At 44.2% G+C, this 26,866-nt stretch overlaps 3 protein-coding genes across 3 annotated transcripts in view; all 3 read left to right on the top strand.

Annotated features, from left to right (window-relative positions):
• Positions 1–3,801: 3,801 nt before the first annotated feature.
• LOC134450242 (claudin-7-A-like) lies at positions 3,802–7,292 on the top strand. Its single transcript, XM_063200092.1, has 4 exons — positions 3,802–4,147; positions 5,219–5,377; positions 5,926–6,001; positions 6,447–7,292. The coding sequence occupies exons 1-4, from the start codon at positions 3,934–3,936 to the stop codon at positions 6,622–6,624; spliced, it is 627 nt and encodes a 208-aa protein (XP_063056162.1). The 5' UTR covers positions 3,802–3,933; the 3' UTR covers positions 6,625–7,292.
• A 1,241-nt stretch (positions 7,293–8,533) lies between these two features.
• Positions 8,534–13,402, top strand: LOC134450241 (claudin-7). Its single transcript, XM_063200091.1, has 5 exons — positions 8,534–8,815; positions 9,299–9,417; positions 10,130–10,294; positions 11,779–11,860; positions 12,731–13,402. The coding sequence occupies exons 1-5, from the start codon at positions 8,715–8,717 to the stop codon at positions 12,888–12,890; spliced, it is 627 nt and encodes a 208-aa protein (XP_063056161.1). The 5' UTR covers positions 8,534–8,714; the 3' UTR covers positions 12,891–13,402.
• A 6,225-nt stretch (positions 13,403–19,627) lies between these two features.
• p3h2 (prolyl 3-hydroxylase 2) overlaps positions 19,628–26,866 on the top strand; it is a 125,643-nt gene continuing 118,404 nt past the window's right edge. Inside the window, exon 1 of the mRNA XM_063200850.1 lies at positions 19,628–20,352. Coding sequence (XP_063056920.1) covers positions 19,939–20,352 — 414 coding nt within the window. The 5' untranslated portion in view covers positions 19,628–19,938. The remainder of the gene's footprint in view (positions 20,353–26,866) is intronic.

Raw genomic sequence — 26,866 nt, 5'->3', positions numbered from 1 at the left:
CACGTCAGGTGATGATGGAATAATGAATCTCCATCCGCTTTATTAAAGCGCCTTTGTTTGGTTTGAACTTCTGCATTTTGCTCTTTATTTTTGGCTGCTCCACATGACTCATGCGTTGCTTAAGAGGTTCGCACCGGGCCCTCCACAGTATATTTACAAGAAACTTGCACAACATTGTGTCTAATTTGGGCGTAGGCTTCATGAGTGGTCAGATTTGATGACACATGTAGATTTCTGCTCCTTGTTATCGGTTCTGTGTGTTGTGATAAGCCGTGACAAGAAACTTGAGGTGTCAGCACACACGCATACACACACAAACACACACACACACACACACACAAACACAAACACAAACACACACACACACACACACACACACAAACACATACTTGAGCACCAGCATAATCTCACGCCATTGGAGAATAACAGCTGCAAGACATGCAAAACAAGACTCAAAAACTGATTATGAAATTGATTTTATGCCATGGCCAACCGGTAGGGCACTCGTCTGCCATGCGGCCAACCCGGGTTCGATATCCGTCCAGGCCTGGGTCATTCGCCGAGTCCTCCCCATCTCTCTCCCTATTCGCTTCCTGTCCACCTCTCACACTGTCCTGTCATTAATAAAGTTAAAAAGACCCCAAAAAAACAAATATTGAGAATATAAAATGAGATATTCTCAGAAATTTGGATTTCTCAAGAAAATGGAATTAGGATTATCTTTAAGGAATTAGAATTGCCTATTGGAGATTGATATGACATTTTTCCGTAGTTCAAATGGCTTCGGAGGTCAGCAGGAGGAGAGACGCCTCTGGAGATTACACTGACACTGCTCATGTATTCATATACATGGGTTTTCAAGGAACATCCTGAGTGGCATGACAATTATGTTCTCCTAAACATGTCATCAAGAGTACAAAATCCAAGCAAGCGGAGGAAACCACCAGCCAACAAGTCAAGAGGTTCTTCTCATACACTGTGCACGGCTCCAATGGGACCTCCAATGACAAACACCTAGCCGCATAGCCTTTGGAATCTCTGTCTGCACATGCATTCAACTGTGTGTAAGCATGTGAAATCCATGTATAGGGTAGGAATGGTCCACCGGAGGCCCTGGGCCACATGCGGCCCACCCCTTAACTCAATACGGCATGGAGATAATAGGGGTGTGAATCAGAGCCTTCATGGCGATTTGATTAGATTCAATGTCAATTTGTTAGGCCATCGATTATTTGCAATACCTAAGAATCAATCAATGCATTTTTTTTACCTTACAGGCTTGGCTTATGTGTGAAATATTGAATACATTTTTTAAAGTTTAAATATCTGCATGTATTTGATTTGAGGAACATTGGTATTGCAGTCAGTATTATTATTACTGCATTAGCAAAATAAAATGGCTCAAAAAATGAGTGCAATAATAACAAAAAATAATTAATAAATAATAATCGATTAATCGATTCTCTTGCGGACAAATTGATGAATTGAATCGGTGCTTGTAGGATCGATGCACTGATACAACTCAATTATTATTTACAACCCTAGCAGATAAACAGATGGCGTTCTTTTTTATTTGATACGCTTTGTATACAGACTGACATTGATATGCAATATGTAAGCCAGCAAGCAAAACTTTAAGCTTCACATCATGTTTAGATCATTTACATTTTTAAACCACATGTTTTGCCCTTGTTGTCTATCAAAGACACCATGTTAAAATGCAATAGGTTAATAAACATTTGCGTATAAATATACGTAAACGTATTATTATTTATCATTATGTAGCATCTCTCACCCAATTAGTTGACGTGTGTGGTCATGCGACCCTCTGATGGTGGCGATGGAAAATGTCCTGATAATGACAGTAGCTCATCTCTGACACAGGGCTATAAGCTGCTGTAGATTACTGTATATTACATAAGCACTGCACATGTATTTATATAGGATACTGTAAGTAAGGGATGCCGTTTGGCGAGGAGGTCCCTGTCATGGAATCTCTCTGAAGTGTGCTATTCCATGACAGGGACCACGGAATCAAAGATTCTTTAAGTGAGATATGCCAATGTAATAGGTTGCTATGGGCAGCACCTAACATGACCAGGTTCCAGTCTGCCTAAAGGGGCGTGTCATAATACTCCTAGCATTGAATAGAACAGTCCTTAGGTCTGCCTAAAGGGGGATTTCCCCCCCTCCCCCTTGCAATAGTAGAACCCGGAAACAATGGGCCAATGGAACCTCTCTCTCTCTACTCTCTCTGACGGAATCTCTCTGAAGTGCACTATTCCATGACAGGGACCATCTTACTGAATGTTACCCGGCTTACTGCATTACATGACTTACCTTAGACTGAGTAGGCTACATAGATGTCCTATTCTGCCCCAACTGCACCAGGTTCTAGTGAGATGATAAGAGATAATAAAAACGTACAAGGCTGTACAGGGCAGGGTGCCTGCCCATCCATATACGTTTATTGTACGTGCCATATGTGTAAACACTCACACATTCCATTCACAGGGTTTATATGTTGCAGTATATGGCATGTGTGTGCTTCACTTACATATGAGGAGAATTAGGAATGGGCCATATTTATTGTTTGTGCCTTAGCAATTATATATGAATCATTTTGTACGTATGTTTTATTTAGATGTTTTTTTTCTATGGCTGTCCACCTCAATGTTACCAGACCTCTGTGACAGCAAGCACACCGTACTCCAGATGAACCTCCAGTCAGTGTCCCTTCTCCTGCTGATGCTCTAGTAACATGTAGGCCTATACATGTGTCACTTCCCCATTTCCACATCCTCCACTGCCCCCAGTCACCTCCTGACATCAGCTGATCACTGGTGACTAACGTGAGAATAGAATATGCTCAAAGTAACGTCATCAATAACATCGACCAGAGCTATAATATTGTATTATCATTCACGCACGCACGCACGCACGCACACACACACGAACGCACGCACACACGCACGCACGCACGCGCGCGCACACACACACACACACACACACACACACACACACACACACACACACACACACACCACCACCACCATGTATTGAAATATAATAACAAATGAAACCCTCAGCACGATGGCAATAAACTGATAGGATTCTGTGTTCTATATTGTAACATGCAGTGATTGTAATTCCATCCATTTTCTCAAAATGACAGGTTCACATAATTTCACAAAAATAACAGAATTTTAAGTAGCCTATTATCTTATTCATAATAATAATAATAATAGGCCTAATACAGACATGTTGTATAGCTCTCTTCTAGGTACTTAAAGACAAGATAAAATGACATAAAATAAATACATAATGAACATATACAAAGACAGAGACTCAACAGAACTATACAAAAGTACAACCTTCTTATTCTTATTCATGTTCAAAGTACCCAGCATGTAGGCTATCTATGAGGAAGAGTAGATGAATGTGTAGCCTGCCGCCGGCCCTATCGTGCATGGGCTTTGGGAAATATTTGCCAAAACCTGTTTTCCCCAAGCTTTCTTATTTCATGGGAAAAGCCAGAAACTCTAATGAAAAACTGTAATGAGACATTGCACACTATTACCAAAGATTCTCCGTTATTTAATTTAATTTCATTGAAAGGCTGTTTCCAAGAAACAGTAATTCCTTGGGCCTACTCCCAAAACTGTGACGACGCCAGAGGGGGAGTAGGTTACAGTAACCACACTCCATGACTGAGTGATGAAACGTTGGGGGTGCATCCGAGCTGAACTATATAAAGCGAGCTCTCATCCTATCGCAGTTAACGGATTTTTTCGCCTTGAGTGAAGTGTGCTGATACAGAAAGGAGTTTAGCTTACTCTATTAAGCGCCCATCTGCGTGTGGAGACGTACACGTACCTACTGCAACCGCTACCTTTACTGAGTTTATTCCACAGCCTCTCCAACTCCAGAGTCATGGCCAATGGATTTGCGCAGGTGCTCGGCTGCCTGTTGGCGGCTGCTGGACTCGGCTGCCTGATTGCCGCAACTTGCATGAACGAATGGACCTGGAAGACTGTTGGTGAGGCCAAGTTCCAGAGGACCACCGCCGGGCTGTGGATGAGCTGTGACTGGTCAAGCCCCTACGTCGTCACCTGCAACATCTTCGATTCAATCATCCATCAAGACAGTAAGTAGCCTACCATTACGCGCTGTGAAGAGACAGCGCGCGCAACAGGCAGCGGATAAATGCCTAACCAACAGTTATTTAGCCTAAGCAATACAACTAGAACGAATGCCTATCAGTCATAACAAAGTAATTATTTAAGCCCTTCCTTTTCATATTCATATTGTGTACCCTTCATTTTCCCTTCACTCTTTTTCCTTCAACTTTTCGTCGGATTCACTGAAGCCTAACGCGCTATCGCATCATCAATATTGTCTGCTTGCCATCCAAAACAAGCATGTGGCACTTTAAAGGGGGGAAGTGTTGGCTACAGTGGTACTAGATCTAGGGATGTTTTTCACGTCACTTTGCGTTACATTTCGCCGACACTTTTATCCAAAGAATTAATACAGAAGTGTGGACGAATAGTACTCTTTATACAAGTAATTAAGGGGGGTGGCACCTCTACAATACATGTGTATGTGTTCTCAGTGTTGGACAAATTAAAAGTAAAAGTAAAAAAAAGAAACAGCGTTTCTTTCCAACACAGGTAACTTATCTCAGTAAAAAGTAGACACATGTACTTTCCACGATAAGCCGATTCTGCACAGGTTGCGGTGGGTCCTTGTTAGGTTTTTATTGTTTTTCAGTAATAACAAAGTCTATCTCAACAGGTAGGTAAAATGGAGTTAACGGTGCAACAGCTATGTAATATCATGTGCTACTGTTGTAATTACACCACGAAAGTACTTTTACTTTTATTTGGTCCACCACTGTGTGTTCTGTGATGTGATGTATGTGTGTAAGATGTGTGGTCTGCTTGGCATCTTGATTTCCGTTTGGGACTGATGCAGTGGGCTAACTCCTCTACTCCTCTGCCTTGGGATTACTGTAATGCTAATGTGTGTTGTGTGTCCATCTGCTTCCTCCAAGGAAGACGCAGGTGATGCACCTGGTGATGCTGTTGAGTATCGTGTTTAATGTGGTGTAATGTAATATAGTGTAATGTAATGTAATGTAATGTAATGTAATCTAGTGTAGTGTAATGTAATGTAATGTAATGTAATGTCTCCTGTGTCCATCTGCCTCCTCCAGCACAAATCCAGGTGACCCGCGGTGTGATGCTGCTGAGCATCGCTCTGTCGTCGATCGGCCTGCTGGCGGCCATCTTGGGAATGGAGGCCACGCTGTGCCTGAGTGGGGCGGGGAAGAGCAAGGTGGCCTTTGCTGGCGGACTACTGCTCAGCATCTCAGGTAGGATATGCGGTATATGGCATATGACATCCACATATACCGTAGGTTTGTAGGTCTACTGCTCATCTCTGGTAGGATACTGTATGACATCCACATATAGGCTACTGCTCCGCTGAGGTACGCTATGACATAGGCCTATGACATACACATGCAGTATACTGATCCTCTGAGAGGGGAGGGGAAGCGCAAGGTGACATTACCTGGCGGCCTACTACTGAGCCTCTCAGGTGTGAGGGCTAATTTGGCTAGTCGTTAGGTGGTACTTATTGAGAGAATATTACTTTTGTATGTTGTTTCTTTACATGGCACGGTGGGCTGTACTTGGTACTTATAGTCAGAATGTTCATACTAGCCCACGATTACTTACTGTACTGTACCGTGCCTGCAGTCCTATACTGTACATTACACTCTATTACTAAACAGTGTTTGTACTGTACATCACATCAGGGTAACAGTTTGTGTGTGTGTGTGTGTGTGTGTGTGTGTGTGTGTGTGTGTGTGTGTGTGTGTGTGTGTGTGTGTGTGTGTGTGTGTGTGTGTGTTTCCAGGGCTGTGTGCTTTGGTTGTTGTGTCTTGGTATGGCCACAGCGTCATCACGACATTCTACAGCACAGAGCAGGACAGGTGAGTCTCAGCGTATACACTACTACAAAGTACACACTATCTATGCACACTCAGTACTGTCTTTACCATCATGTTACTCAGTATTCCATTGACCATTGTGTTATCTGCAGTGTACACTCGGGATTGTAGTAACCATCGTATTACTGTAAAACCATTTCCAACTTGGTACTATAACATTATAGCATTTTTGTCTTCCATCTTACCATCTTGGTGAAGTATTTTAGTGGTAAATTTACTTCCTTTCATTTTTCCAGTGTTTTTTTGGGCTAAAGTGTATTATTTTGCATGGTAATGTTTCATGTAATGCAATACAATGTAATAAGTAGGCCTCTAAGTAGGCCTATGTACTGTATGTTCCCTTGTTTGGCTGATTTCAAAGTGTGGTGCAAAGTGTTTATTGTGAGTGAGTGAGTGACCATGTGGTTACCCCCCTCCTCTCTGTCAGGTCGTCCCCGGGGAAGTGCCTGTTTTGGGGCTGGGGAGGAGCCCTGCTGACCCTCATCGGAGGGCTCTTCCTGGCATCCTGCAGCCTCTCCAAGTCCAACTCCACCTCCATCAGGAAACCCTCCTCATCGTCCTCCCATGGCCAGACAGCACTACAGCCCTGCAAGGACTTTGTGTAGAGCCCCAATGCAGAGGTGTATGGGGGCGTAGCAGCAACATATAGCCTAGTAGCTGGATTGGTGGGGGGCACAGCAACCTGTGGCCTAGGGGCCCCAGGCCATTTTGATCCGGCCCTGTGTGTGTGTGTGTGTGTGTGTGTGTGTGTGTGTGTGTGTGTGTGTGTGTGTGTGTGTGTGTGTGTGTGTGTGTGTGTGTGTGTGTGTGTGTGTGTGTGTGTGTGTGTGTGTGTGTGTGTGTGTGTGTGTGTGTGTGTGTGTGTGTTCTTATCAGCTCTTGAACTGTGTGCAGGTTTCCATTACATGTGTGTTGTGTGTCAGTGTGAGTCACTTACACAAGTCAAGACTACAGATCTACAGCAACTTAGTGTATTCAACATTACACTGACACTTGGAACTGGTGTCTGCTTGTCTGCTTTTCTACTGAAATGTTTCTAAAATAGTAATTGTGGATAGTTGTGTAATGTTTGTATTCTTATTTTTAGCATTAAATTACAATTACAGGTGAGATGTAGGCTGTATTCTTTGCTTATTGAGTGTATTTTTTATAACTGTATGTTGGCCACATGTGAACATTATGTTAACTGTGGATCATTGAATAAGGAAACAATGAAGGAGTACAGTAAGAAGTCATTAGGGACTAGTGTATTCCAAAACATGTTATTTATTGTTTTTTTTTATTTGTTTTGTACAAGTAACTAAAATAAATGAGTATTTGAATACCATTTGGTGACTTGATATTCATTAGCTTCATCAATCATCTGTGTATATCAGCATCATGTTCAAACTGTTAATACTATAGGCACTGGTGTAGACCTACTTGCCAATTACCTTCAATTATGAGCTATGAGGATGGGAGTTCTGGACATACACACACAGTATGGTCACAAGTTCAGGTGACATGTAACACCAATTAACCACTAGGCGTCGCTATTGCTCCAGCCATGTGCTGCGGCTCGGTGTCACTTTTGGCCAATAGGACACGTTTGGGATCGTCAACTTCAGCCAATGAACAGGGCACTTGCATAATGTCTTTAAGATGATGGGTAGGGGTTTCTGCACCCTATAGCCTACAGTAAGTTTGTTTCCAATAATTTGAACGCTATTCTGTTGTGGATTCATGGTAACTCCATAGGCAACCCCACATTGCTTCAGGGACTGTAACCAATACCCTGTAAATATCTAAATCACTTTGGATAAAAGCATCAGCAAAGGGTAATGTAATTGAAATGCTTGAATAGGATAGCATAACCCTGCTGAGTTCATCTGATGTCGCAATGTCAGATACACTGTACCCAAGTGGTGCCCACAAGTGGTAATCGTAAAAAGAGGCCTTTGCCTTTTGCTTTGATTCTACAAGTCTCTTCTATTATCAGGTTTACAGCTCCCTCTTGGATAACGTATCTAGTATGTCAGTCACTTAAACAAGTTTGCAACTCAGGATAAATTAGCAAGGTCAGTCACTTAAACAGGTCACTCCTGGATAACTTAGGTCAGTCACACACACACACATATGCATACACCGTGTCGGTGACAGGAGTTCAGTCCCCATCCTCCGCAGTCCATGTGGGCCACATATTCCAAATGACCTTGTTTTTACCTGCCCAGGTCAACATTCAACCAGACAATTACCTGGCTAAATTGGACAGGTGAAACCAAGTCATTTGGAATATGTGGCACTGGATTGTAAACTAATGTATCCATTTTGCCCATCACTGCTCTTGGATTAGGCTACATGTGTCAGTCACCTCACCTTGTGGAAATACGCATGCCCATGAGAAGCCAGTCTCCCTCCCCCATTGGCCTGCCAAGGAGGGGGCTGTGCCATGCCTCTGGTCTCATCGCTATCAGCCTGATGATTACTGGGGGGGCACTCGCCATGCTGAGAGATTATATACAGGAAACAATCACGTCTTCCTCAAAGTAAACAGAGAGAGAAGAGGCACTCAGTTTGGCTTTTACAAATACAGTAAAACAAAATACAGCGACAGCAAGTAGTTCAGCTGCCTTCTCTGCAACCCAAGTGGACCAGCCATTTATTGCTTTTACTGCCTTCCACCCCACCACCCCACATCAGCCATCCATTGGCCATCATGGCTAATTCATGTGCCCAGGTCTTCGGCTGCATCCTGGCGTGTTTTGGTCTGACCTGTTTGATCGTGGGGACGTGTGTGAACGAGTGGAAGACGTACAGGTAACTGGCATGCTTCAACTAAAGCTTTCTGCCATCACTCTGCTATAACAACCTCCCACAGTAACCCTGCACTGGACCCTCCTGTATATCTTGTCTGGCTGTCATGGTACACTTGTGTGGTCTGACAGTGACTAATTGTGCATGTATCTGTTATTCAATGATGATCATGTCCTCATGTCTGTGGAATATGTTGTGCTTGGGTCGTCTGAAAAAATGTCTGAATCTACATATATTTGTTTACTATCTGTTTATCAACTATCTGTTGGCTGTAACAGGTTGTGATGGAGGCAAAAACAAATGTCCCCTTAGGGACAATAAAAGCTATCTATCTATCTATCTATCTATCTATCTATCTATCTATCTATCTATCTATCTATCTATCTATCTATCTATCTATCTATCTATCTATCTATCTATCTATCTATCTATCTATCTATCTATCTATCTATCTATCTATCTATCTATCTATCTATCTATCTACAGCCACAGCGTGGAGGGTCTGTTCAAATCTTTCACCATCAACATGGGCCTCTGGATGGAGTGCACTGTGCCCAGCACCAGCAAGCAAGAGTGCAGCGAGTTCGACTTGCTCGAGGTTCCAGGTATTACTGTATTATTAGATGAAGAAGAAGAAGAAGAAGATGATGCTGATGATGACGATGACAATGATGAAGAAATAGAATAGAATAGCATAGAATAATATTTACCAGCACCAAGAAACATGAGTGCGCTGAATTCGACTCCATCCTTGAGTTGCAGGTACCCATATTAGTGCCTGTCTCTGTGCCTTTATGTGATCATACACCCCAACATGTTTTGCTGTTGTAGCATCATATCCACTACCCTGTTGTGCTGCCTCTCTCTCTCTGCCTTGGTATTGCTGTATCTCATAACCTGTAGGGCTCTAGCAGTCAACGTGTGAGCTCTTCCATTTCCATCGTCTGTGTCTTCCCCAGTGTAACCCCCATTACCTGTTGTCTCTGTGTCTCTATATTTACATCGTTAGAGTCTTTAGATTCACATGTCTCTATACAGTGCTGCTCATAAGTTTATATGCTGAGGCAGAATTTATCAAAACAATAACCATAAGAGATAGGTTTTGTGTTGGCTTCAAATTGTAACATTCTCAAAGGGTATGTAAACCTCCAACAGGTTATGTCTCTGTCTTTATGTAGGCCTATATTCACATGATGCCTGTTGTGTCCTGTTGTCACTGTGCGCCTTTCCATTTACATTGTCCGTGTCTCACCCAGTGTCTTAACTTGTTCCCTCTGTGCTGTTCTGTCTATGCTCCACCCCCCCACCCCCCACCAGCGGACATCCAGGTGACGAGGGCCATCATGATTGTCAGCATCGTGCTGTCCATGCTCGGCCTTGTGGTGACCGTCTTGGGCATGAAGTGCACCCTGTGCCTAGATACCGACGATGCGCTGAAGGGAAAAGTGGCCTTCACAGGGGGGATGCTCTTAATCTGCTCAGGTATGAAAAGGGCAGGCTATATTCCACAAACCTTTTAGAACAGCCTCAACACTCACTGTTCAATCCCATTTCATCTGCTTTTTGGCTGCAGTTCCAGCAGAATTGAATCGGCTGAGTACAAAATGAATAGGCTCCTAAGGAGCTAGACCAGGGGTGGGCAACTTTCATGATAAGGAGGGCCACATTTTTTTCATTGTGAACATTGGAGGGCCAGATGACTGCGGATCTGACTGCAGCTTGCAGATTCGAGGTGCAGTTGGTTGCTCAGTGGCCGCCGAAAAAGTTTGGAAGCAATAGGAGTGTTCTCTGTCAGCCAACAGTGTAATTTTAACAGATTGACTCAGTAGTGGTTTAAAAAAAGTTTGTTCATTATAATTTATAAGTATGGTTTATCTATGGGCCGCACTTAGTAAGGAGGCGGGCCGCATGTGGCCCCCGGGCCTCTAGTTGCCCATCCCTGAGCTAGACTGTGAAAAGGGTCTATTTCACCCAATTCTCCAATTCTGAGAGCACTCAGATCCGTAGTTTTTGAGAGTTCAACATGGGTTTTAGATCAAAAGTTCAATGAAAGAGTTCATACACGAATGTCCCTTTTTTGTTTTTGTTGCCGTCAACATACTAACATATCTGCTATGTGTATGACGTAATCGTAACTTATTATCACTTTTTTAAGCAAATGCAACATTCGAAAACAACATTCGAATTTCTAGAGATAAGGGCACTTTCAGGGGTATAGCTCCATACTCCATTCTGGTCTCCAAAAAATTGAGAGAGTGGAACCGTAACAAAATCGTCTCGTTCGGAAACCAAAAACACACCAAGAGTGACAATTCTGTTTCTAAAAGTTCTGTGTGTACACTGTAAAGGTCAGGGTATGAAGTCTATTAGAGAATGTACTGTAAAGGTGCTAAAGGGCCTTCAATGAGGGGGATGCTGCTCATACACATAAAGGTTGTAAAGTGAAGAGTGCCCCTCACCGGGGGGGATGTGCTCAGCCATACTGTACTCTCTAAAGGCTTTAAAGGGAAGATTATACAGTGTAAAGGCTTTCAAGGTTCCTCAATCAAAGAAACTTTTGGGTTCTCAGGTTCTCTGGGGAACTTTCAAGAAAACCTTTGGGGGTTCTTCCAAGAACCAGTTTGTCACATATAGTAGGTTCCTCTGAAAACTTTTAGGTTCCTCAGTGAACTTTTAGGGGTTTTAGATTTTAGTAGTTTAGCACAGGGTGAGCTGTGTTGATATTTAACAGCATAGAAGAGCGTGTTGATATTTAACAGCTTGAGTGGCAAGTGGCGAACCAGCGCAAGATTACCTCATTGCACTCAGTATATCAGCCCAGTTGTTACATCAGAGTGTTGTGCATGTGTTAGTCTAGTGTGTGTGTGTCAGAATAAGTCTTGTGTGTCTGTGTGTTATATTGCAGGAATGTGTGTCGTGTTGTGTGTCAGTATCAGAATAAGAGTTGTGTATGTGTTGTGTTGCAGGTGTGTGTGCCTTGGGCATAGTCTCCTGGTACGCCAACGATGTGGTAACGTCTTTCCACCACGACAGCGGAAATGAAGTCAAGTAGGTATTCACTGAAGTGCCTATCACACTGTCCACTCTGATTTCCTGCTGGATCACAGTGGCTCTCCATTCACCATAGCTTCTGTATCCCAGAGAAAGATGCTTTTCAATAGTCATTTAAGTACCATAGAAAGTTGAACTGGTAAATATATACAGTGGTGTTGCTTCCTTGTGCAGGACCATTCACTCTGCTGGAAAAGCGTGGAAAACAAAAGAGTCTGAAGTAACAGATTAAAACTTGCTCATTACCATTGTGGTAACTATAATGTTATAACAGAGGCTCTATGCTAAGAGTTTACGTAATTGAGGAGGGGTGATATATTAACTATTTCTATGAATAATTTGTATGTGTCTCTGGCCTCCTCTCGGGCAGACTCACCTTGGGGAAGTGCTTGTTCAGCATTGGTCAGTACCATTTTCTTAACAATAAGGTTATAACAGAGGCTCTGCACTCAGGGCTAATTGTTAATCTGTAATTATGGTTGATATCCATGTGTCTCTCTCCCCCTCCGTCAGGTTCACCCAGGGCAAGTGCCTCTTCCTTGGCCATTACCATTTTGCCATTTACTTTGTCAGATTATATCACTCCAGTCCAGTACTTACGCTATCAAACTGGCTGCCAGTGAGGTTAAGAATTGAGGTTAAAACTTTTCTGGTGGTCTTTAAGTCACTCAATAGCATAGGCCCTAAATACATTGCAGATATGTTCATATTTTCATCTGCCTTTGGTTAAGCACATTGAATGACTGTTATGTATGATAATGTGCTGCTAGTGTATACAAATCCTATTGCTATATCTATTTGTTATTATATATTATGGATAATAAATTATGGATGATATCCATGCGCTTCTCCCTCCGCCTCTGGCAGGTACACCCTGGGCAAGTGCCTCTTCCTGGGCTGGGGCGGTGCACTGCTGTCCATCATCGGAGGAGCGTTTCTGGCCTGCTGCAGCCTGTCCAAGTCATTCTCCCGCAGAGCCTACATCTCCACCCCCATGCAGCTGGTTACGGGGAAGGAGTACGTCTAGTAGAGCCTCCAAGGAGGACCATGGTGCCAGGGCCCTTCGAGGCTAGGTAGGGGCACAGTAATGTCAGACTGCAATATGACTCTCGAACCTGGGCTGTGTTAAATGGTGAAAGGTGGTTAAGTTAAAATGCAATTGCTTGTATCGTGTGTACATGGTATGTATCTTTTCTGTAATTTGTAAGTAATCATGAGGGACTAATATAGTATGTTAAGACATTCATGAATTGGCTCAGCTACCCTACCTGAGCTATAGCAATGCTGTAGTAGTAGAAGTACAGTAGGCCTCTTAGTAGCAGCTGCTTTATTGTCACTATAGAAATACAGTGGTGTTTGGAAGCAATCCACAGATGAAAACGAAAATATAGGTAAATTAAACAGTGTAACTATTGTGTATCAATATTTAAAATGAATAAAAATACAAAACTTAAAACGTCACCATAAAATTATGGAAAAAATATACAATCAAGTGCTGATTTGAAGGGTTCAAGTACTGGTGCAGGTGCAGGGTTCAAGTATTCATGCACACACGCGCACGCGCACGCACACACACACACACACACACACACACACACACACACACACACACACACACACACACACACACACACACACACACACACACACACACACACACACACACACACACCTCTAGCAACCTCTAGTACGATTTAAGATGAAAATTACTTAATGTTACTTTAAGAAAATGTTGTACTCATACTGAGTGGCTTGATGCTTGGCGATGCTGTTGACTTAAGAATACAGAAATGTTTTTGGGGGGGATATGACAGGACAACACCATTACAGAGACATTTCCTGTTTACTGTTGCTTTGGCAACAATATCACAGAGACATTTCCTGTTTACTCTCGCTAGGTTTCGACCATTAGCAAAACTCATAGCGAGATTGTAATGTCTGCTTATATGCATTGGCACTCTGATAGTGTGTGACTACGGTTGAAAATATATACAGTGTACACATGTTGCTTCTTTTTGTTTGTTTTAATTGCTTTCTTTGCTTTGCTTTTCTTTCGGGGGGGTAGGGGAAGGTTTATGTTTGGTCAGGAGTAGGGGAAGGATTCGGTTCGGTTTTGTAAAAAATGAAACCATGCCATTTCACAGAAACATTTTCACTGTTTTGTTTTAGTATCCTTTAATCATAGCAATCACACAAGTCAAGTCAAGTCAAGTTGGTTTTATTGTCAATTTCTTTACATGCACTGGTCATACAAAGAATTTGAAATTACGTTTCTTGCTTTCCCATGCAGACATAGACACAGCTGTAATGGTGAAGACTGACTACAACCACTAGGCCTTCTGTAACATTGAAGACTACAGTTAGTCTCTATATGACCTGATTCGAACGTAACCATGTAATTTGGAATACTGACAGCAACCATTACCGTAATATTGATTGAAGACTGACTAGAGTTAGCCTATGTGGCCTGATACTGATAACACATTACTGCTCAAGTGCACGCCCTGCTGGCAGAAACCACATCGGGACGCCACAGTTTACTTTCACTTTCCATTTGAGGTGTGATACAGTAATTCCAGACTGTTTACATTCGGCCTATATCCAGCATTGCCGCGATATTCCCATAAGTGGGAGTCCAGGAGCAGGTCGGACTTCCATCCAGTGGGCATGGAAGTGAGGAGGTGTGGGGGCCCCTCTCTCTTATCTCCTTTCCCGTCAGGTACTCCTCCACAGCTCTCCCTCCCTCTGAGATTCGAGGAATAAGAGGGTGGTGTTATTTTAACTGAACAGGAGGACAGTGTTATGTTGCGGTCAGGGGTGACTTCTTTGTTATGTTATGGTCAGGGGTGACTACTGTATTCAGGGTAACAGTATGTTGCGGTCAGCGGTGACTGATGTGCTTACAGTCCTATCAGCAGCTGCTGGTGAGTGCACTGCTGCCCACTGATAACATACTTGACCCAGAACAATCTGGTTTTATAAGTGCACACTCAGTTGAAACAGCCCTGTAATGGAATCTCTACGGACTGCAATAACGGAAGAACTGTCCACTATCCTCATCCTACTAAACCTATCTGCAGCCTTTGACACAGTTAAGATAAGACAAGACAATCCTGAGGATGCTCAACCATGGGAATCACTGTTTTGTCCACTCGTGAACTTTTCTGGACACACCTTCAGTGTATCATGGCAAGGAAAACTGTCTTCAACTCAAACCCTCTCCACAGGCGTACCCCAAGGATCAGTGCTGGGGTAGCCTAGTTCTCATGCAGACCCTCATGCATTTTCGCCCAACTTTGGTGAGTTTGGCCCCCGACTTTGCTCAATATTTTGATTTTGGCCCTCTGTCAATTTCAGTTTGACACCCCTGCTGCAGACATTTTTAAAATTCCATGTTATTTCATTTGTTTCAGTGAATGTACAAAAAGAGGCCAATCTAGCCAAATAAGGAAATATTGGGCATCTCTTTCCGCTGTACGATTTCACGAAAACTAATGACTAATGTATTTCTCAGGGCTCAAAGAAAAATAATCTTCTAGAGTTTCAACAGCATGTCTCACACAAGACATTTCCTTGTAGATTTCACAAGCTGCATGGCTCACTACAACGCTTGTTCCCTATTTGGTTCAGTGATTTGTGTCTCTCTCACGCAGAATAGTTCCTCATAAGGTTCACAAATAGTAGGCCTACGTCTGAAATAGACCAGCTCCTGATTTAGCTCAAACTGTGTCTCAGACAAAGCAGCTCGCTATGTATAGTCATGAAACTGTCTGAGAGGAGATGGTCAAGGAAGAGATGGATGAAAGGAAAAGGTGAAGGGAAAGGGAGTGAGAGGGAAAGGAGAAGGGGAAGGGGGATGAAAGGGAAAGGAGAAGGGGAAGAAGGGTGTCAATCATTTAGGAATTTCTGGACATATCGCATAGAGCTCTGTAGCATCTTTACGTATGCAGATGGGGCCTGTAAAATCCTAAGTCATAACCACATTGGGGCCTATAAAACTAAACCACGTCATAACAACATTGCAATGACATTACCAAGAGTCTTCAGTAGCAGATTGGGTCTTGGTCATTACAATTTTGGTGACAATAAGTTTATTAACATACACTCTGTGCAAAGGGGTTAGTGTGCTTATAGCCCACACTAACATTTAGTAATATAGGCCATGGCAATACACAGTGTATCTGTAAGGATTGCACTGATTCGTATTAGTCATATGAAATAGCCTAATCATGCAGGACAATCACATTTTTCTCTGCTCAAGTGTGTGTGTGTGTGTGTGTGTGTGTGTGTGTGTGTGTGTGTGTGTGTGTGTGTGTGTGTGTGTGTGTGTGTGTGTGTGTGTGTGTGTGTGTGTGTGTGTGTGTGTGTGTGTGTGTGTGTGTGTGTGTGTGTGTGTGGAGAGGTGGAGCGACACAACGTGCGACTTGTGATACCCCATATTTTTCCAATGAGTACAATGGATATTGTACTATGCACAGGGACTTCAGACACTCCTGGACACTTTGTTGGCCACTTTGTCTTGGGCTGCTCTGTGACGCTTAGCTAAGGCACACATGATAAATCACTGGTACACTTCAGTTTATAATTGTGTGTGTGTGTGTGTGTGTGTGTGTGTGTGTGTGTGTGTGTGTGTGTGAGAGAGAGAGAGAGAGAGAGAGAGAGAGAGAGAGAGAGAGAGAGAGAGAGAGAGAGAGAGAGAGAGAGAGAGAGAGAGAGAGAGAGAGAGAGAGAGAGAGAGAGAGAGAGAGAGAGAGAGAGAGAGAGAGAGAGCATACAGTATAGGATCTGCAATCCTTTTCATACTTAATTAAGGTCTGCAGTGCTTGCCATGTCTTTTTCAGTGTTGGGACTTTGTAGGTATGAGATGGCCCTCTGCTGGATATTGTAAGAAATGCTTACTGTCAAGAAACACACGCACACACAAACACACACACGCACGGACACACGCAGGCACACACGCACGTGCGTGCACTCACACACACACACACACTAAAAGAAGTTTCATCTTTATCATCATCCTCCTCCTCCTCTTCATCTCACATCACCATCACCCTCATCATCTCACCCTCATCATCATCATCATCATCATCATCATCATCATCATCATCATCATCAACATCATGTTCATACTCACTCACTTTTTCCCTTCCCTTTAGTCCAACTCTGGATAAGACAGTGTCAGTCAATGTTTTGACAATAGAATACTAATGAAAAAGATTAGAAGCCTGAAGGAAAGTCATTTTTCCTAGCCTGATTATCATCGACTTTCATAACACTGAAGGTGTTGCGTCACTAGGGGGGCACAGCCTGGCTTTCTCCCAACACGTGTTGAAATACGAGGGATTCTTAACCGCACGGCTGCTCATAACCTTGAGAGCTGCAAAAAAATTCTGTTTGGCACTAGTGGGCCGCGAAGGCCAGGGAACTGCATACATTATCAACTAAAGACACCTGGAGTCAGCAGAAGTGGAGTTGCCTGAAGAAACCTTGCCTCACGACGGCAATACACTTTGCATATGTGTGTGTGTGCGCGTGTGCATGTGTGCGTGCATGCGTGCGTGTGTGTGTGTAATGGTCCCTAATAAGCCACTCTGCACTGAAAAAAATGGGCCTTAACTTCAGAAAGGTTAAGAAACCCAGGTTCAGCTTTCCAAACTGTCTGATGAGTCTGAACTTTCTGTTTCACTTTCTTGTAAGTGTCTGGCCTCTTGTCAGATGAGCAGCTTGCCAACTGCAGGCCTAGAGGTAACCTGGAAAAGGAGAAACGTTTAAAATGAGGGGCTTGTTAAGCGTCTCGCAAAACTTTATCCATTAAATTATGCTTCTGATATTCTGAAGTTCAAATTCCAGCAAGTTACATCATTGTTATTATCAGAGGTAAGTAGATTTATGTCATTACATGGGTACAAGAGGAGGTACTAGATGCACTGTAACAGTGACCTTTTACGTAAAACAAAGTAATGTCCAAAAGTAAAAAGCCTGCCACAAACTGTATCAAGTAGTAGTAGTTGTAACGTGGTAGCAGCAGTAGTAGTCATAGTAGTGTAGTAGGCCTATAGGGAGTAGCTGTAGTAGTAGTAGGCTAGGGTGACCAGATTTTTGTAGTCTGAAACCGGGACACTTCGTGCGTGACTGAAGGACAATATTTGGCGGGCGGGTCTGGGGGTCCTCCCCCAGGAAAATTTGTATTTTTTAGATGCAATTTCCTGCATTCTAATCAATTTTAGAGGGAGGAATGACAAATCGCAACTGACTCCTTCAGACTTTCTATACAAGAGCTGGCTGCCATTAATTGTGGCAGGTAAACATGTAATATTTTCCATATATTTACCCTGATAGACATGGCGCAATGTAGTGGGTGGCCAAAACCGGGACATATTTGTGTCCCGAGAGGGTTCGCTCGGGACCTGGGACACACAACTCCAAACCGGGACTGTCCCGGTCAAACCGGGACGTCTGGTCACCCTATAGTAGGCCTACGTAGCAGTAGTAAGCTAGTAGGCTACAGTACCAGTAGCATTATTATTGTTATTATCATTATTATTATTATTATTAGTAGTAGTAGTAGTAGTAGTAGTAGTAGTAGTAGTATTAGCAGTAGTAGTAGTAGTAGTATTAGCAGTAGTAGTAGTAGTATTAGCAGTAGTAGTAGTAGTAGTATTAGCAGCAGTAGTAGTAGTAGTATTAGCATTAGCAGTAGTAGTAGTAGTAGTAGTATTAGCAGTAGTAGAAGAAGATACAAGATGCAAGATATGTATTGTCATGTAGGCTTCTCATGAATTCAACAATTCAGCAATGAAACGGAAAAAAGTTCCAAAAAAGCTAAGATCTGCAGTGACATAGAGAGGTAATGTTACAAAAATAGGCGGGTGATGAAGAGGGAAGGAGGAGGGGTTCTTTTCTGGCAGTGGCAGTTAAGCAACCAAGCTGTCCCTTAGTCGGCTGGTGTAGGCAACTATGAACGCATGCTTCTTTATCTGTGGCCAGACGGTAGTAGGGTGAGGTGTGTAAGCTAGTAGGCCTAGGCCTAGTAGTCGTAGTAGTAGGCCCTAGTAGTAGTAGTAGTAGTAGTAGTAGCCTTGTAGTACATGTAGTAGTGGTAGTAGGCCTAGTAGTAGTAGCCTATTCAGAAAGAGGCCATAATGTGTCCTCTGGTGAAACGCTAGAGGGAGGCAGCGGCTACACTTCATTTCTACCTACCTACACCAGAGACGTTCTTAGAATAGAGAATCTTTGCCTACACTTCATGTCTACCACACCGCTGTGTGTATAACACGGACGGTAGAGGGGGCTGTCGCATAAACTGTAGAAAGTGGGTTCACTTCAGTACACTGCCGTATGTTTTCATAAGCAGTCACATGAAACGCTAATTCCAATTAAACAGTAGTGCTGCTGGGCTGGTTCTGCCACAAGTCTAGGCCTACTCGAGTCGGGCATGTGTAGACCCACTAACTGTTATTCATGGTCTGCTGCTCAGTTTCTAGTTTGTAAACAAACTTTGGTAATTAGCTGCACTATAGAATGAGACGCGTTTGTTTTGTTTTTTTTTTAAAGAAAAAAAATGAAACATCCCTATCAATTTTAGTTGGTGAAATTCAGTCAATCAATGGCCGCCTCCACAGTCACCACTGTCCGCAGCAGGTGTAATGCCGGCTGCGCTCGCTGAGTAGCCTATGTGTAGTTTGCGCTCTGTCCTGGCGAGGGTTGTTCCCTCGCTCTCTGTCGTTTTTAACTGGGGGCTACCCAACAAGCGTGAAGTTGTCACGACCACTCATTTCCTTCTTGGATCGAAGAGGGGAGGAGTTTAACAAAGAGGGAAGGGGGTCGTTCCCGAAATGTGTGTTTGGCCCTCGTTATTAAATAGCCCCCCAGTAATGCTATCGACACGGATGCGATCTGACGACCAATCCGCCGAAATACGCAAACGTGTGACGATGTTTTAGCGGTCACTCATCCACAAGGTTTCATGTCTGTGTAGCCGGGAGATTTCTTCAGTCGGGGATTGCACATTGCGACCACATACAACCCAGAACCGCTGAAAGTTAAAAACAACATAGCAACTCGGGCTGTTAACGATGGATATGATTAACTTTCTCATTGGCACCTTACTGCTGTTCCTTCAGTCGGTCGTCCTGTCGTCAACTTCATTACAGCCATATGATCTGCTGTATGACAACGCGATTGATGCTTTCCACCGAGGGGACTATGAGAATGTGGTGCGGTATATGGAGGGAGCGCTGAGCAGCTTCGCGGAACTCCGGCGCACCAAGATCCAGTGTCGGCTGACATGCAAGGACCGACATCGCTTTGACGCGAACCCCTTCTCCGATCTGAAATTCTTTGATGTGATTTTACGGAGAGCCTCCTGTCTGAACGAGTGCACGGAGATCAAACTGGGGCCGCAGTCCATGCACAAAGTCAGCGAGGAGATCATCCAGGATTTCAACCGGAGGATACCCTACAACTACCTACAGATGGCCTATATCAAGGTAAGTTTCCGATCTATCGTTTTCCTCTGTACAGGGAGATAACGGTCTATCCACTTTCTGGTTGAAGTCAGTTTGCTGGGTGTTGTCAGGGTGGCTATGTAAAGGCACAAGAACAACATAGCCTAGGGGAGGTTGTTAGTGTGTTTTGCAAGCAGTAACGACACATCGCAGCATGTTTTATTGGGATACGAAGGAAGCGCTCCAAGCACCTGTTTGTTTGTGCGAGTCTGGTGGCGCGCAGATCGCTCGGAAGGGAACTTCTGAACTGATGTAACAAGATGCTTCAGGAGTTATTGTTTTAAATGACCAATGTCAGACGTCTCTACTTCATGTAAGAACAGTCAGGCAAGCAGGCAGCCATTCAGTTCATGCAGAGCAAGCAGTGCACTGCCTTCAGGCTATGGTTAGAAACAGCACGAGGACATGCGTCTTCCAGCTGTCACGAGAGACTTAAGTTGGGCCGGTGGAGGGGGATTTCATTGCCACTCCCTCCATTCATGATAACAACGGGTATTTGCGCGCCAGTCTCTTCTTGTCCCCCCAGGTGTGTCCTCCTGTCTCGAGCACAAAGCGCTGCGTAATGGCGAGCTATTTTTGTAATACAAGCCCTTTGCCTGACCGGGCAGGCTGTGTCGACTGGCATCAGGTTGTCTGTCTGGCTAAATGCAGTTGTTCATCAAAAGAGAAACTAGTGTCAGTTTACCCAGTTTTTTTTTACTTTCCCTGACTATTATCTGTGTTATATGTGTCATGACATGTCCATATGGGCATTATGTGTATTTATGTAAGCTCCTTGCCACCTTCATTTCAATATAGTTACTCTACTAGTTTCCTCTACATTTGTGCAGCAATCTGCTGTGTCTGTCTCATGGTTAACCACAACAAATCTCCTTAGTCACTGAAGTGCGTAAACAATGGGTCTCAGGCCCTCTGGTGAATGTTGTATTCTGTAATTAGACTACACCGAGGCCCCATTTCCCTTTTCACACGTTTGGTTTATGCCAAAACCAAATATAGAGGGAGGCAAATGAGAAGATGCTTTGTAAATCACCAACACCACATCCACCTCGCCAGAGCTTTTGACTCTGCTGCTCTGAGTGTGTGTATGTGTGTATATGTGTGGGCACTCGCGTGTGTGCGTGTTGTGTGTTGTTGGCACACTGGGCACTGTGGGAACACACTGCCCTTTCCAACTGTAGTCCATTCAAGGCCTGGTGTCGCCAGTCTGTCCTCCCAGTGTCCACATTTGGGTAGGTGTTTTCCCCACACGATGAATAGAGCAAACACTAGCTGGTGAGAGCAAACAGTAAATGTGATGCTGGAAGCATCAACATGAGAGGGAATGCGGAGTTGTTTAAACCATTGGTTCTCAAACTTTTTGTGTGAAGTACCACCTGAGAAAACATTGAGCTCTCCGAGTACCACTTTGAAAAATGACATTAGAATATCGCAGTAAAGGTCTTTCATATTCACTTTTGCCAGTGTTTTTAAATTTCTTGCTCGCCTAGTACTATTCTGCATTATGTGTTCAGATTCATTCATACAGTTCAATATTACAAAATGTGAGACCAAAGAGACATTTTTGACTGCAACAACTTGATCAGCCTTCAAATCAATGCATAAAAAATAATTCTTCCAAGTACCACCAGAGATGTCTCAAGTACCACCAGTGGTACACGTACCACAGTTTGAGCACCACTGGTTTAAACTGTTCAGATTGGAGAGAGAAACATCTAACTTCAACTGATGTACGGGGTGTCCTCTTCTCTGTCCTCTTCTGCTTTTGTCTTATTACACTGTTGTTGTCATATTATAACATTTTGCATGTTAAAGGTGCAAAGTGTAGGATGGTGGCCAGAGTAGTATTGTGAATATGTTGCTCATTCAGTCTGTGTTGCCTATTTCCAAATATGATCTTTTCATTCATTCATATTTTCTAAGTAATAAAATAATCTTTACTAGTATGAGCAAAGTACAGCAAGCTTTGCAGCTCAAAAAAAAATTCAATTTCTCAAAATGGCAGACATGGAGAAGATTCACCTTTTCATGTATGTAAAGTTCAATTTTTCCAGTCATAATGAATACTTAGAATTTGATGATGGTGGTAAGTATTTGTGAAAAGATAACATTTGTGAATAGACAGCACTAATTCTGGAAATAAACTATACCAAATTCTACACAGTATCACTTTAAGGCTGAAGGTGCATGAGTCACTTGCCACAGCTCCAGGGTATTCAGCTCTTACTGAGTGAGCTTGGTGTGTTTACAGTATCATTCTCTCTCTCTCTCTCTCTCTCTCTCTCTCTCTCTCTCTCTCTCTCTCTCTCTCTATCTATCTCTCTCTCTCTCTCTCTCTCTCTCTCTCTCTCTCTCTCTCTCTCTCTCTCTCTCTCTCTCTCTCTCTCCACTTTTGTTAGAGCAAGGTCTTTTATGGATTAAACATAATTGCAGATCATTTTGAGACGGTGTAATCTCTTCAAATGTCAAACAGTCTGGACCATTGTTATGCATGTCATCTCCATATTTCTTACTCATCTACTGTATCATCCCTATTTGTTTTCTTATTGTCAAGTTTAATTAAATATATCAGTCATGGAGTGGAAATTTGTAGTGATATAGCAGTCAGCTGTCTACCTGCTGCAGTGTATTCCGACCAGCTACTATAGAGATTGGTGGCTCACCTCAACTGGCCAGATATGCTGACACAGGGCCTCATTCCAACCAGCTACTTTACTCTCGGCTGGTTATGCTGATATAGGTGACTCACCTCACCTGGCAGGTAGGCAGTGGTAAGTGGCTCACCTGGATGGGGGCAGGTATGCTGAGATAGGTGAAGTGGCTCTGCAGATCCGTGCAGGTATGCTGAGATAGGTGAAGTGGCTCTGCTGATCCGTGCAGGTATCCTGAGATAGGTAACGCACCTCAGCTGGGCAGGTATGTGGCGATAAGCTTGTGTGTTGGTGTTGGTGTGTGTGTGTGTGTGTGTGTGTGTGTGTGTGTGAGAGAGAGAGAGAGAGAGAGAGAGAGAGAGAGAGAGAGAGAGAGAGAGAGAGAGAGAGAGAGAGAGAGAGAGAGAGAGAGAGAGAGAGAGAGAGAGAGAGAGATAAGTGGCTCTCCAGACTTGCAGTGCTCTATGTACAGCAGCCTTGTCTGCTTACATGTCCTCAGGGGCTTCACCTGGCCAGGTATCCTAAAATCGGACACAAAATCGGGAGTCATGTAGTTTGAGCCTGGCCTTAGATGGGACTTCACCTGGCCAAGTATCCTTAGATGGCTTACTTATATTTCTTGCAGTCAGCCTCACCTGGATTGCTCCTCTCAGTCAGAGGCTTTCACCTAGTTAGTTATACCAAACCTTGTAAGTTATACCAAGCTAGTGGCCTTCACCTAGTTAGTTATACCAAGCTAGAGGCCCTCACCTAGTTAGTTATACCAAGTTAGAGGCTTTCACCTAGTTAGTTATCCCCAGGTATAGGCCTTCACCTAGTTAGTTATACCAAGCTAGAGGCCTTCACCTAGTTAGTTGCCCCCTGGTGGAGTGGTCACCTGATCAGCTGGTCAGCTGGTCTGCTCTGCTCACAGGTGCCATGTGTGGCAGCTGCCAGTTTCTGCCATCTTCCCCACCGTCTGGGCGTCTCCTTCCATTCTCAGATACATAGGACCCTGAACTGACCAGCTTTCCTCATATACGTACACAGATGCCTTCTGTAACCTCGCATCAGGTGTGTGTGTGTGCGTGTGTGTGCGTGTGTGTTGCGTGTCTGTGTGTCTCTCTCTGTGTGTGTGTGTGTGTGTGTGTGTGTGTGTGTGTGTGTGTGTGTGTGTGTGTGTGTGTGTGTGTGTGTGTGTGTGTGTGTGTGTGTGTGAGACCTTGCGTCAGGTGTGAAGATCAGAGACATTCCATCATCAGTGTGTTTTCCTCTGCGGCTGAAAAGCTCCCCTCAGCAGGGGCCTTGGAAGGCGTGTAGTGAGAGTGAAGGAGAGATGTGTGTGTGTGTGTGTGTGTGTGTGTGTGTGTGTGTGTGTGTGTGTGTGTGTGTGTGTGTGTGTGTGTGTGTGTGTGTGTGTGTGTGTGTGTGTGTGTGTGTGTGTGTGTGTGTGTGTGTGAGGGAGCTGTGTGTGTTGTTGGCACTCGAGCATTTGTAAAAATAAACAGCATTCCGCTGCCATTTAACATTCCACCTTTATACACACGCTACCCTCCGCCCTTAACACACACACCTCACACTCCGCATTTAACACACGCGCGCACACGCACGCACGCATGCACGTTCATGCACACACACACACACACACACACACACACACACACACACACACACACACACACACACACACACACACACACACACACACACACACACACACACACACACTACCCTCTGGCTCACCTCTGGCGCACACACACACACATGCAGTACACTACACTCATGCTACCCTCCGCCCTTAACACACGCACGCACACATGCACATGTACGCATGTGCACAGATACCTGCATTACAATGCAGCCTTCAGCTCTGTGGCCGTAACTCCCACAGACCCCAACTGTTCACCTTCACACTGACGTGAGCGAGATGTGTGTGTGTGTGTGTGTGTGTGTGTGTGTGTGTGTGTGTGTGTGTGTGTGTGTGTGTGTGTGTGTGTGTGTGCACGCACATGTTTGTGTGTTTATGCCTCCACATGTTCTGAGCTGCGTCATTGTTTATCTTTGTCAATATTTTGTTTTCCTGTTGTAGCCTGTTGGGCTGGTCAGCCAGGCGGAAAAACACTGTAGACCAGGAGAGAGAGAGATAGAGATGTAGAGATGTAGAGATGTAGAGATGAAGTGGAGGTAGAGAGGGATGGTGGAAGAATAAAAAATGGAGGAGGAGGAGGGAGGGGATGGAGCGGGGGGGGGGGTGGGGGGTTGTAGCAGAAGTGGACCTACAGGTCCATTAAGAGTCCATATTCCAGCTGCCGATCCCTACTGTAGCTTAGGTAGTGCAGCCAAAATACTGTAAAATACTGTAGATAAAATCCTGTAAACTACTGTTGGAAAAATATTGTTAAGTACTGATGCTAAAATACTGTAAACTACTGTAGCTAAAGTATAGTAGTTAACATACTGTAGTTAAGATACTGTAAAATACTGTAGCTGGTGTACTGTAGCTAAAACAGCTAATTAGTGAAATCAGCTGAGTAGAGAGCAGAGCAAACCCTACAGAACTTCAACTCTACAGATGAAACACTGCACATAGCAGGACTGAAACTCCGCACCTCTGCAGAGTAGAGACTGTAGTGGGTAGTGGAGGGGTGAGGTTGAGTGGAGTATAACGCTAGAGAGAGGGATGGTAAGGCCTGGAGTGGGGAGAGGGAGAGAGATGATGAGGCTGTGTGTGGGGAGAGATGGAGCGAGTGAGGGGAGGGGAAATGTTGGGATGCTAACTTGTCAGGCAGCTTTGAGAATCAGCACGCCTGGTGGGAGTCAGAGTAGCATCCACACTTCCTTTGGGTGTGTGTGTGAGAGAGTATGTGTGTTTGTGTGTGTTTCGGTGTGGGGGCCAGAAGCCCCTGCAGGATCAAAGCTCCTCCGCTGATCCATCTTCCTTGGAGAGGGACGCCTGGCCTCTGCTGTTTTGGAGTGTGCGTGCGCGCGTGCGCCCGCGTGCGTGTGTGTGTGTGTGTGTGTGTGTGTGTGTGTGTGTGTGTGTGTGTGTGTGTGTGTGTGTGTGTGTGTGTGTGTGTGTGTGTGTGTGTGTGTGTGTGTGTGTGTGTGTTTGGATTGGGGGTGTTGGCTAAAAGTGGAGTTGATGAGGTAGAACAGCAGGAAATGGAGCAGAGAGCAGAAGCCCCTGGAGCACAGAACAGCCCAAACAGAACAGCCCAAACAGAACAGCCCAAACAGAACAGCCCAAACAGAACAGCCCTAACAGAACAGCCCAAACAGAACAGTCATAACAGAACAGCACAGAACAGCACAGAACAGTCATAACAGAACAGCCGTAACAGAACAGCCATAGCAGAACAGCACAGAACAGCACAGAACAGCCATAGCAGAACAGCACAGAAAAGTCCTGACAGAACAGCACAGAACTGCACAGAGCAGCCTTAACCGAACAGCACAAAACAGTACAGAACAGGACAGCACAGAAAAGTCCTAACAGAACAGCACAGAAGGGCACAGAACAGCCATAACAGAACAATGGGGAACAGCCTCAACAGAACAGCCCTAACAGCACAGAAGAGAATAGCCCTAATTAGACTCCAGATATGCAGGAATGTCTCGGGATGGTTAGAAGGCTAGAAACACTATGAGGACAAAGCTCTGCAGGCATGCAGTATCCAAGACTCAACAGGGAAGAGGCTGGAGCTGAGTAGACCAGGCAAGACCTGCGTGCCACTCTCTTAGACAGTGGGCAAGGCAGGAGGCGAGTGGACAGGTCAGAGACAGGAGTTGACCATAGCTGTGGAGGCATATTGTAGACTCTGCAGGGTAAAGACATAACTAGGTCGGGATAGCTAGGATAACTAGCA

The sequence above is a fragment of the Engraulis encrasicolus genome, chromosome 6, assembly GCF_034702125.1.
Source record: "Engraulis encrasicolus isolate BLACKSEA-1 chromosome 6, IST_EnEncr_1.0, whole genome shotgun sequence".
NCBI lineage: Eukaryota > Metazoa > Chordata > Actinopteri > Clupeiformes > Engraulidae > Engraulis > Engraulis encrasicolus.
Note: the sequence above shows the minus strand (reverse complement) of the source record. Positions and strands in the feature narration are given on the sequence as shown.

What these genes read in the sequence shown, in the direction of transcription:
- LOC134450242 (XM_063200092.1), top strand. Translation starts at nt 3,934, where the DNA reads ATGGCCAATGGATTTGCGCAGGTGCTCGGCTGCCTGTTGGCGGCTGCT. An exon ending in TTCAATCATCCATCAAGACA is followed by an intron (nt 4,148 to 5,218) that starts GTAAGTAGCCTA and finishes TGCCTCCTCCAG; the next exon opens with CACAAATCCAGGTGACCCGC. An exon ending in TACAGCACAGAGCAGGACAG is followed by an intron (nt 6,002 to 6,446) that starts GTGAGTCTCAGC and finishes CCTCTCTGTCAG; the next exon opens with GTCGTCCCCGGGGAAGTGCC.
- LOC134450241 (XM_063200091.1), top strand. Translation starts at nt 8,715, where the DNA reads ATGGCTAATTCATGTGCCCAGGTCTTCGGCTGCATCCTGGCGTGTTTT. An exon ending in AACGAGTGGAAGACGTACAG is followed by an intron (nt 8,816 to 9,298) that starts GTAACTGGCATG and finishes ATCTATCTACAG; the next exon opens with CCACAGCGTGGAGGGTCTGT. An exon ending in GATGCTCTTAATCTGCTCAG is followed by an intron (nt 10,295 to 11,778) that starts GTATGAAAAGGG and finishes GTTGTGTTGCAG; the next exon opens with GTGTGTGTGCCTTGGGCATA.